The 12,416-nt window shown below is 37.3% G+C and overlaps 1 protein-coding gene across 1 annotated transcript in view; it reads right to left on the bottom strand.

Moving 5' to 3' along the window:
- PCDH11X (protocadherin 11 X-linked) overlaps nt 1-12,416 on the bottom strand; it is a 724,020-nt gene that overhangs the window by 209,575 nt on the left and 502,029 nt on the right. The window contains 1 exon segment of the mRNA XM_050777390.1: nt 1,906-2,104. Coding sequence (XP_050633347.1) covers nt 1,906-2,104 — 199 coding nt within the window.

Below are 12,416 nucleotides of genomic sequence, written 5' to 3'. Positions count from 1 at the left end.
ATGTCAGCTAATACACTGATGTTAGCAATTATATCATTAACTATAAACAAGATCAGCTTCTGTTAAGAACTATGTGTTTGAATACTTTTTAAAACAACTACTTATTTCTAGATATAATTGAGATTAAAAGGCTATATTTAATGTTAAATGTTTTATTATTTCTAATGCATACCAATTCTCCTATTATTATCAACAGTATTCCATTTGAGTCTCATTCAGTTGGAATTTCATTTCAGGGTGAGATGTGCACCGTGGATGCTTACTCTGAGTTTACTCTTTAATTGTTGCTACGCAATCCTCTATGAAAGAGACTTAGTAACATATGTTGTGCAAAGGAATCAACTCTTTATAGTATATAAAAATGATACTTATTCCATTTCTATATTCTTATTTAACAGGGCATGATAGACCTACAACTAAAACAATAATTTATGGAGTGAAAAACATCAGTGGCACCCTTGTTTAATGTATATTTGTTACGTATTATCATATTCTTATTAGAGATTGGCTCTTAGTTCATTACACAAGTAAATATAATCACAACTATGTATTTCCACTAGGAGTCATTATGCTGTGCTATACAAAGTAAATTAAAGATAGTTTAGTGACACAAGGTATAGGGGATTTTTTTATCTTCAGAACAAATATTGATCATTTATTCCAAGTATAAAATTGAAAGTATAAAATTGAAAACATCTACTGTCCAGTAGATGTTTAGGACTGTCTGAACTTGCTGACTCAAAAGTCTCTAATATTTTTATACTAAAATACCTATAATATATAGCATCTAAATTTGTAGAGAGAAAAAGTTGATGTTATGTTGTCATTGGTTTCATATGTTTAGCCTTAGATTATATCTTAATGTGTAACCAATCCATTTCCCTATTTTTTGAAGTTTCAAAAATAGAGGATTAAAATACAGTGATAGGGAAGCTATTTTGTTCTAAAGGCCAGAAGCTTTACTTGAATTATACATCCCTGCCATCCACAATGCTCAAAATAATCTTTCAAAATGTCTGGTTTATATTACCTTATTTATGTTTTTGCCCGGTATTTGGCCCATTTTTTTCATATTGGTTTATGGCTATGACTTTTCTCTCACATATATTGTATACCTTTTTGTACCTACATACTTTTATGTATATAACATAAATGGAGCAAATTGTAGCTTCTTGCAATTTCAAGAATCTTCTGAGAAATATATATCTTATCAAATTTTGTATTTCCTGAAATTATAAATCAGCGAGGTTGTTCACTACACGTTCAAGATGATACATTTAATGAAGTTTTATTTAATATCAACTCTATGATCCTTTTAAAGAGTTCAACATCTTTGGAATTTGTAAAATGCAGATTTTGTGCCTTCTGTCTGAAGACCAAATGTGAATACCTTTCTAAACAGTAACATGGCACAGGTGTGTGATTTCAGTATATTACTGAAAACCTCAGATGTACTCTCCTACACTGGAGTCAGGATCTCTTATTTCCTCAGAAAGAAAATAACTGTCAATGGTTTTTCTCTCTACTAAAAATAAAAATAAAATCTAGAAAATAATTTTTATATATCAGAAAAAATTTACACCTTCACAAATAAATGAATAAAATAAAATAAATTGGCTGTTTATATACAAATAAATATACAGGTATACATAAATGGAAATTCTATCTATGCCTTAACAAAGTCATTATAATAAATTTCATTCACAGTAGTTATGATCATACATTTAAAATATTATCAACTGCTGCATACATGCCATCCATCTAATTCTGTATGTTTACCTTTCAAAAATGTGTCACTATGCACAATAACATAATGAATTAGCCCATGTTATTATGACTATGATAGCTTGACTTGCAAACACAGTAAACCCGTTTATATTGAGGAACCAGAGAGGCATCACTTACTACATTCAGGATCGGAGTTGCCATCCCCTTCAGTGCGATTGTTGGGTGTGACATGATCAAAGTACTCCTCCTGAGGATAGCCAAGGGGCAGGCCATGGGATGCGCTGGTAAGGCTGCCTGCATCCTGGTCCCCCACTCCACCATCACTGCCGCTTTCCTGAGAGCCTTCTGGCAGGTGAAATGTGACACGCCGCTGGGACTGAAAGGGAGAATGAAAATGACAGGGTTTCAGATATGATCTGAATAATTGTTTAATGCCTGCAATTTAGAAAATGCATTATTTTGGCTATCTGGTGAAGACACATTAACATTATCTTGAGTTGTGAACAATTTCAGGCTTTTGTGAACAAGCATTTCTGTGTTCAAACCTTCACCTGAAGGCAGTGTTGCTCCCATTATATTTCGAAACAAGGCATAGCTAGATGCAGAATGAAAGTCAACTTGCTCTAAAGCAAGAGACAGTCAACTTTTTAGCATATGTGAGCAAACCGGAAATTCTAATCATCATTTCAACATGTATTTATTTAAGTATTATTTGGCAATAACTTATTTTTTGAATAATAAGTGTGGATAAACATAATCATACTTTTTTGCTTTTTCTGTAAGTTGCTAGTGGGCTGAAACTGTAAATAATAACACAAATTTATTCAATCATGTAGGCTTAGAAAACTAAAAGTACAGCATCTTTTAGAAGAATCTTAGGGACAAAATTTTGAATTGGAATGTATTTATATTGACTTCACTTTCTAAGAAAAAAATAATTATATAATATGGATAACAGTTAATGGTAATTATAAAAACAAACTATAGTTATCATCATAAATGGTATTCTTAGCAGAATATAAAAATATATATACAAGTAAAAATATAAAGAGGAGGCATTTGGTTTTTGAAAGAAGTTTGTAACATCTTCACCAGATCTTGTAGCAGCATTTTTGTTTGCAGCATTTCTATGCTATATGTAGTAGTCTCCAAAAATAGGCTCCCCAGTGGACATCACCTCTTGATATTCAGACTTTCATGTAGCCTGAGACCACATTCAATCTGCACAGACTCTGTAATCAAACCTTGTACCTTCTGCTTTGCACCCTTGGAAAACCCACCACGGAAAATAACGGCTGCATTGAAAGCAGTTTGAGTACTGGGATCATGCCATACTGTGGGGAAGGTCAAGCTAACTGCATAGAAAGACTGTATAAAAAGAGATTACAATGCCTAGAGAGGCCCAGCTGTTCCAGCCACTCAAGTTCAGGCACCGGCTATGTACATGAAGAACCCATTATGAACATTCCAGCTGGTGGCCTTATTGGAGTCATCCTAACCATCTTCAGACATTTGAGCACCCCCTACTTAGGGCAGCAGTCACTATGGAGCAGAAACAGCTATATCTGCTGTACACTACCTAAATTCCTGACCTAAAAATTAAGAAGGACTATTGATTTTTATGTCCCTGAAGATTACTGATGGTTTGCTATGTAACAATAGATCAACCAAAGCACTAAACTACTGACAGCATGAAAGCTTCAAATTAGGTATAATTTATTTAAGAGATTTACATACATCAAAGATCACAATAATTTAGGTCCTAGGCATTTTCATAACAGAATGCATATGTTTTCACAAATTCAGGTCTAACAGTCAGCCATTTCTTTAGATGGAGCTATGAAAAGATTTGAATATCATACTTCAAACTTATTGGAAGATATATGAAAATATAATAGATGCATATATTTAAGTAGCTCACTTGAATCTTCTTTAATTTTTAGCCATTACTTTTTACATTAAAGTCTTAATAAAATATGAGAAAATGACTAATGCATGTAATATGTCATATAATATATCTCATGGAATATGCTTATGATCATAAAATTACTCCTTCTAATGAGAAATAGTCTGCTGATTTTCTACATGTAAGTGTAACAGCCAGACATAATTCTTTTGGGCCTCTCAGAGGGAGTCGCGGGTGGTGTTGGTTAAGGTAACTCTTAGCAGAATTAGTACGAGCAGAAAATAAATGGAATAAAAGAAAAGTTTGCTGTAACTGAGTAATATTGAGGAGTTCAGAAGGCAGAGGTTTTTGTTGTTGTTGGTTTTGTTTTGTTTTGTTTTGTTTTTTTGAGACAGGGTCTCATTCTGTCATCCAGGTTGGAATGCAATCTTGGCTGACTGCAACCTCCACCTCCAGGCTCAAGCGACTCTCCCATCTTAGCCTCCCAAGTAACTGGAACCACAGGTGCGAACCACCATGCCAAGCTAATTTTTTGTATTTTTGGTAGAGATGGGGTTTCTCCATGTTGCCCAGGCTGGTCTCGACCCTTGAGCTCAAGCAATCCACCCACCTAGACCTCCAAAAGTGCTAGGATTACAAGCGTGAGCCACCTCACTCAGCCTTGGTTTTAGTTTATTGGGGGATGAGTGTTAGGTTGTGTGGAAGCTGTGAGGAGGTTTTAGTTTATTGGGGGATGAGTGTTAGGTTGTGTGGAAGCTGTGAGGAGTGAGATTGGCTGTATTATCTGATTAAACCACACTGTACCTTCTAAGATTTAAAGCATTTATCAGGTAAATAATGCAATTGAAATACGTTTTTGTGCGCTTTTTCCTGGTCAATATCCCTTTTTCTGTTTGTCCTTGTATCTAGAACCCACAGTGTAAAGAGGAAAATAAAAGCTTCAGGTCGTCTTCTGATCACCTCTATACAGACATAATCCAAATGTTACCCTGAATTACAGGACATTAAAATACATGGATTACCTAGCCTGTCAGTCATCTATTATTTATTAGTACTAAAGATATTTAGTATGGAGCTACTGAAATAATCATCAATGCTATATTCTTCCAAAGCAAAGTTTCATAAAAGTTTACAAAAAGTTTAGCTGCTTCAACTCTAAAGCCTCAGAGTACTAAATAAGCCCTTGTGAAATCGCCTTTGTAAAATTATGACTGAGACAGTGAAAGGTATCTAACCTAGCCAACTCCATCTTGCTTCAACCTCCAAGCTGTCCTTGTCCATTCCTGGGAATAGGCTGAACTAACTTTGAGAGAAACTTAGTTTATAGTTTAAAACAAATACACTAACAGCCCTTTCTCAAAGCCGACCTCCTTCTTTCCTGGGGACTAGATTGCCTTTGTAAGATTAACATTAGCCACAAGATTAGAAATTATGGTTTAGGAGTCATGCAGCTGGAGGCTACAAGATTCTGACCCTCCCTAAACTGCTCCTAGGATCAGTGCTTGAGATATTTTGCAGATCCTGCACTTGATGGACCAGCTGGCACCACCTAGATCGATAAACTGGCTCATCTGATCTTGTGGCCCCACCCAGGAACTGACTCAGCCCAAGAAGACAAGCTTTGAATCTCTATGATTTTGCACCTGACCAATCAGCACTCCTGGATCACTGGCTTCCCCACCCACCAAGTTGTCCTTAAAAACTCTGCTCCCCAAATGCTCAGGGAGACTTATTTGAGTAATAATAAAACTCTGGACTCCCACACAGCCAACTCTGTGTGAATTACTCCTTCTCTATTGCAATACCCCGTCTTGATAAATCGGCTCTGTCTAGGCAGCAGGCAAGGTGAACCCACTGGGTGGTGACATTTGCATTCTTGTAAATAAACTAAAACATTGTCAATAGCTTGTTGGATCTATGTAGAAGTTCATTATATATATATAAAATACAACATTTAAAGAAACTATCATCAGAGTGAACAGGCAACCTACAGAATGGGAGAAAATATTTGCAATCTATCCATCTGACAAAGGGCTAATAGCCAGAGTCTACAAAGAACTTAAACAAATTTACAAGAAAAAAACAAACAACCTCATCAAAAAGTGGAAGAGGGATATGAACAGACATTTCTCAAAAGAAGACATTTATGCGTCCAACAAACATGAAAAGAAGCTCATCATCAATGGTCATTAGAGAAATGCAAATAAAAATCACAGTGAGGTACCATCTCACACCAGTTAGAATGGTGATCTTTAAAAAGTCAGGAAACAACAGATACTGGAGAGGATGTGGAGAAATAGGAACACTTTTACACTGTTGGTGGGAGTGTAAATTAGTCCAATCATTGTGGAAGACAGTGTGGCAATTCCTCAAGGATCTAGAACCAGAAATACCATTTGACCCACCAATCCCTTTACTGGGTATATAACCAAAGGATTATAAATCATTCTACTATAAAGACACATGCACACATGTTTATTGCAGTACTGTTCACAATAGCAAAAACTTGGAACCCACCCAAATGCCCATCAGTGATAGACTGGATGAAGAAAATGTGGCACATATGCAGCATGGAATACTATGCAACCATAAAAAAGGATGAGTTCATGTCCTTTGCAAGGACATGGATGAAGCTGGAAACCATCATTCTTAGCAAACTAACACAGGAACAGAAAACCAAACACCGCATGTTCTCACTCTTAATTGGGAGTTGAACAATGACAAAACATGGACACAGGGAGGGGAACATCACACACTGGGGCCTGTTGGAGGGTAGGGAGATAGGGGAGGGATAGCATTAGGAGAAATACCTAATGTAGATGACAGGTTGATGGATGCAGCAAACCACCATGGCATGTGTACACAAATGTAAAAAACCTGAATATTCTGCACATGCATCCCAGAAATTAAAGTGTAAGTTTTAAAAAAATCACAACATTTAACTACAGTTTTAAGAAAAATAAACTAATCATCCTCTAGGACTCCTCTTATAACCACTAAATTGAAGGGTCAGCAAACTTTTTCTGTAAAGAATTAGATAGTAAATATTTTAGGCTTTGTGGACAATATGATACAGCCTCTGTCTCAATAACTTAACCCTAATTTTGTAGTGTAAAAACAGTCATAGACAATATGAAACTGAATGGACCTGCCTGTGCTCCAATAAAACTGTACTTACGAACATTAAAATTTTAAATTTAGATACTTTTATGTATACTTAACTATAATGTTTTGCTTGAAATTCTTCATCATTTGGCTCTAAAAGCCATGGTTTGAAGACCTCTGATCTGGAAGGCTAATTTCGTCAATATGGAAAAGCTGGTTAAAGATAATTATTGTACAGTATAAAAGGGCTACTACATTAATATTCATGTTATAATTTGTTCATGACAAATTTCTGTCTGTAGCCCTGCAGAGAAGCTGTGACACAGAAATGAAAACAAATCTACTGACTGGAATAGTGACTTTATGGGATGGAAATAAATCTTGGCGTTTTCATGAATAAATATTTGCCCTGAATAGCTAGTTATTTCCTGCCAGTAGCAGAGAGAAATAACACAGGATGCCTCTCCCTAAAATCTACACACCTCATTTTTAGCTCAAATGAATCAGAATTCCAGAACACAATACCCAGACATTATATTGGTGTCACTCACATAAATCATTTACAGACTAAATACCAAATCCCTAACATTCTTGTGCCCATTAAACCTCATGAAGGCATCATTTCATACTAATTATCAGGTAAATGTTTTTACATTTCATAACATGATGCAAGTGGCATTTGGGACAGGTTAATCTGGCACCAAAGAAGCTGCATCCAGATAGGCGACCCAGTGATTCTAATTATAGAATACTTGAGTATCATGTTAGAGAAGGCTTATTAGAATTACCTATTATACAACCTTGCACACGCCATGAGTTCAAATCTAATACACTCTAACCCAATCTTCCTTTAGATTCACTGTCATCACCAGTAACTCTGATTAGAAAGAGTAATCATATGTAGGGTCTCGTTACTTTCTAAGGATTACCATATGCACGTTTGTTTTTGATTTATGTATAAAACATTTTGAATTTCAAACTATTAAGAATACATGAAGATTCCAAGTCCCCACATTTTATAATAGTAAACAACTTCATTCTGGATGTCAGAGGATTTCTGCTTTTTTTTTCCATAGATACTATCTCTTAGCCAAATGATTTATAATTACTAAATATATCGTAAAGGAAAATGTGCAAAGAGCTGGTTAGAAACTAAAGATTTTCATATGCATTATGTGGCCAGCATACATATCCCATGTGAAGATCATAATTCCCAGTGTAAAAACTCACAGATGACATATCAGGCCTTTTTATTTTGTAGCAGGCCTTTACTGCTTGGCCCTGAAATTTGCAGTCATAAAACTTTATACTTTACCAATTCAAGTCATTTTGCAGGATGGATCAGTTGACCTGTTGGCCTAATTGCGTTTTCACTGCTTCTTCTCTTCTCTTCTCTTCTCTTCTCTTCTCTTCTCTTCTCTTTTTTTTTTTTTCCTTCTTCGAGATGGACTCTCGCTCTGTCGCCCAGGCTGGAGTACAGTGGTGCAATCTCAGCCTACTGCAATCTCTGCCTCCGGGATTCAAGTGATTCTCCTGCCTTAGCCTCCCGAGTAGTTGGGACTACAGGCGCCCGCAACCAAGCCCGGCTAATTTTTGTACTTTTAGTAGAGACGGGGTTTCACCCTATTGGCCAGGCTGGTCTTGAACTCCTGACCTTGTGATCTGCCCGCCTCAGCTTCCTAAAGTGCTGGGATTACAGGCGTGAGCCACTGCTCTCGGCCTCACTGCTCCATTTCATAAAATGTGAATAGTCTCATTTCTCATGTTTCTGGGGTTTTTACCCTTCATGGCTATTTTTTTTAAGTACCATAACACATCACTAGCATGTGTTGGAGGCTTTTTATGAAGTTACATTGTAGCTTCATAAAATACATTGAGTCAGGTGATCTCCTAGCTCTGACTATTCTGCCATTACATTTTTCATGGTATATGTTTTGTGTGTGGGGGGGGGAGGGGAGGGGCAGAGCCAGACATATGTTTTGCTGATTAGAAGACTACATGGCATTATAAGCAGGCAACTTTCCTTCTTTCCTTGAATCATAACTCATTTCAGCTCAATCAGAATGGAAATAATCTATTTGTAGATATGCAAGATGATGCTTCTTCTTTCGGGAATGTTATTATAAATTGTTAAATTGGCTATTACCACAGTTGTGTGAACTTTGAAAATGAAATAGCAATATTGTGAATGTTTGAGAAACTACAATTCTTTGACTAACATTTAAAATATGACAGAATTGAAGCTTAACATGCTTTGAAACTGGCATGTGTCAAAAAAGCCATTAAGTAATACTAAAACCAAATATTAAAACTAAAATAGACAATGGTTTCAATGAAAAGCCTAATTATCAGTCAAAAAAAGAATAGTAGAAATATCTACATTGTTTTTGGTACTAACCACATCCATATTTAGTGACTTACATTTAAACTTATGAATTACCAAAGCACCTTGACTATCCAATAGTTATCCGATAGCCTCAGCTATCCTAAAAGAACCTCATATCAGGAAGTAAGTGGGGAAATAAAGGCATGTAAATCCTTGAAGTATTTATCACAAAGTTTGTTTTCAGAATCATATCTACCATACTCTGCTTTTATTTTTAACTTTAACAACCTTGGATATCTGCTTCTCCAGCTCAGAGTGTGTATTAGGAGGGTTGGTAGCTGCTAGAAAAGAAAACATTGACAGAAGGAGAAATTCCCACCAATTTTCTTTAGCTCTGCCTTTAGCTACAGAAAATATGTGTGATCTTTCTTCTGTATGACAAGCCCTCCTGTGTTTGAAGATAGTTAAGACTCATGTATAAGTCTTCCTATTCCAGGCTATAATTCCCATCCTAATTTGTTATGGTTTTCAGAGCTTTTACTATCCTATCAACCCTTTTCTTTTTTGTCCCTGTAGTCTACTAGTATAATTAACAAGATCAAACCTATACTATTTACTCCATTGTCAGTGACGAAATAGGCTTGGGAGATAATGGAATCATGGATCTCATATGATCCAAATAATCATTTTATTTTTAAGAATATTAGTCAATAGTTAAGTTTTTCTAGTTGTTATTTGAAAATATGTTTCCATAAAATAAGCCACAAGTTTGTGAACACTGCTTTGTCTCTGGTGTCACTCCTTTGTATTTGCAAAATAGTTCTCCCTTTGCTGTAGTTGCACAATATGTCTGTTTAATTGATACATTTTAAACAAACCAAATGTCATTCAAGCAACAGATGGTTTCTGACTTGGATTAGATGTTAGAATAATTTTGTAGCATACAACGAAAGAGGAAAAACCTGGCATTGTCATTAATTACATAAACACTTGGATCAAAATATTTCTTGCTTAATGTTAGCAAAAAATGCAACAAAAAGCTGTGATGGTGAATAAATATCAGTTTTTAAATAATAATTACTAGAATGTATTCCTAATAAAATTGGAGAATGCACACATCGGCTAGTATGCCAGCAATTTCTTTAGTGTGTTGAGTTTATGGATAGTAGTAGCATGTTTGTTTTAGACCCATTCTTGTGTATATGAAACATGTTTATTTCATCTTTTTTACCTGGTATTCATTAGCACATGAAAAACAATTGCTACTTATGTAATATGTGTCACTTCCTGGAAATTAATATGAGATGAATAGACCAATGTTTCCTTTGAACTTTTCTTACATTTAAAAAAAAACTGAAGTTCTATAATCATCATAGATAATCAAATAATAAATTAAAATAGTTGCATCTTCCAGTAATAATATTCACCAGTGTGGAAGATAGTAGCAAGCAAGGTTGTGGTAAATATAGTTGTGGGTGGAGTCGTGGGGAGGAATTGTAATCAACTAATATCTGTAGTGTTGCTGTAGTCTTTTACTTGTGGATCTCTCTACAGAGGTGTATTTCTTCTAAAAGCAGACTCTCCTCTACTTATTTTCTATACAAACAAAAATATTGCTACATACTGTCTACCACACCCACATATTCCACACCCACATACACACATACACACACAGAGTATTAAAAATAACCTCAAAGTGACTGACAAGTTAAAGAATTTTTTTTTTTTTTAAAGATCATTATGCTATGGTCCCAGGAGTAAATTGATATGGCACTGTCCTTTTCATTTTCCTTAAAAAGGTATATACATATACTTTTTAATTATTTCCAAATTGAGGATGGGAATAGACACTAGTAGAAAGATATAGTCTCCAACTCTAAAACCCATAAATCAATCTTATATATTTACCTCCAATATATTATTTGGACTTTTTGTAACACTACTTTTGTTGCCTTTCATAACATTTGGGAATTAGATAAGGGCATGCAAATTTGGATAAAATCAATAGCTAGCTACTGCAACCAGTAGCTATCAAGTGGTTTTCAAAACATCAGCTACGTAGAAATCACCTAATTTGTTAATCATGCAAATGTCACAAGATCCTTGGGGTGTTGCTTCACCAGACAGAAACCTCTGTGGCCGATGGTGCCTTTGCTTGAGTTTTGCTAGGGCCCACTGGGCTTATTCCACCCACTCAGCTTGGCATGCTGTACTTGGGTCTCCCTACCAGCCCAGATCCCATGCCTGCCAAGAGCAAGTCAGATGCAGGGAGGAGAGGGGTGTGTGAGTGAGCAAGCACAGGTTCCGGCCACTGTGCATAACCAGGTATGCTGGCTGTGATGAAGTGGGCAGCTGCAGGTGCCAGCATGGGCGCTAGATCCCTGCAAGGCTGCAGCTGAACCAAGTGTACTGCAAGTGAATTGGGCACCAGGGAACATGGTGGCGCCTGGAAGCTTGGAGATGCCAAGAACCACAGAGCCCCAAAGAGGGTGTCACAGTCCTGGCTCAGGGAGCTGCTAGGTCCAGGCTCCCTAAGGGGCACAGCTCTTCTCTTCTTCTCTCTTTTCTCCTTCTCGTCACCCCCAACGTGGCAAGTTGGGGTGGGAGGGTGGTGTTTCAGTCCTGTTTGTGTTACAGCTCTTTCAGTCCTGCCATTTGGTGAGTCCTGAGTCCCGTGTCCAGGAAGAATGAGGTATACAGACAACTGGAGAGTGAGCAAGGTGAAAAGATGCTTTGTTGAGTGACAGTGCAGCTCTCAGAAGACCCGGAGTGGGTAGCTCCTATCAGCAGTTAGGTCATCCTGTTGTTTGCCCAATTCTGACTGAGTCCTGGGGTTTTTACGGGCTTGAGACAGGAGAAAGTTCATGTTGATTGGTCGATGGGCAGCCATGGGCAGGCCAGAAAAAGCACATATTCTCACTTTGGTCTGAGGAACTGGCCAACAGGCCCCCAGGCTTCAGGCCTTCTTTGACAGAAAAGTGAGACTTCACCAGGGACCTGCCCCTTTCTGAGCAGAAGCCTGTATGCCTCCTGATGCTATCAATCATGTCAACCCTGGTGCCCACTATCAATCATGTCATCCATGGCACCCAGGCTGTTCATGCCAAAGGGCATCTTCAGGCCCATGCCCAGCTGACCTCAGCACCCCCTCTGCTTCCCTCCCTTGTTTGTGGGTGGCCAAAGTCTGGAGGGGGCTGAGGTAGCCATGGGCATGTCAGCACCATCAAATGCTCACACACATCCCACCAGGTTGCCACAGTGCCTAGGCTTGACCTCAACTTTGCTCCAAAATTGGAGTGGGCAGCTGGTGAGCTGAGAGGCCAAGCAGCAGGAGCAGGCACTTTAAAGCCT

This window comes from Macaca thibetana, chromosome X (assembly GCF_024542745.1).
Source record: "Macaca thibetana thibetana isolate TM-01 chromosome X, ASM2454274v1, whole genome shotgun sequence".
NCBI classification, from domain to species: domain Eukaryota; kingdom Metazoa; phylum Chordata; class Mammalia; order Primates; family Cercopithecidae; genus Macaca; species Macaca thibetana.
Note: the sequence above shows the minus strand (reverse complement) of the source record. Positions and strands in the feature narration are given on the sequence as shown.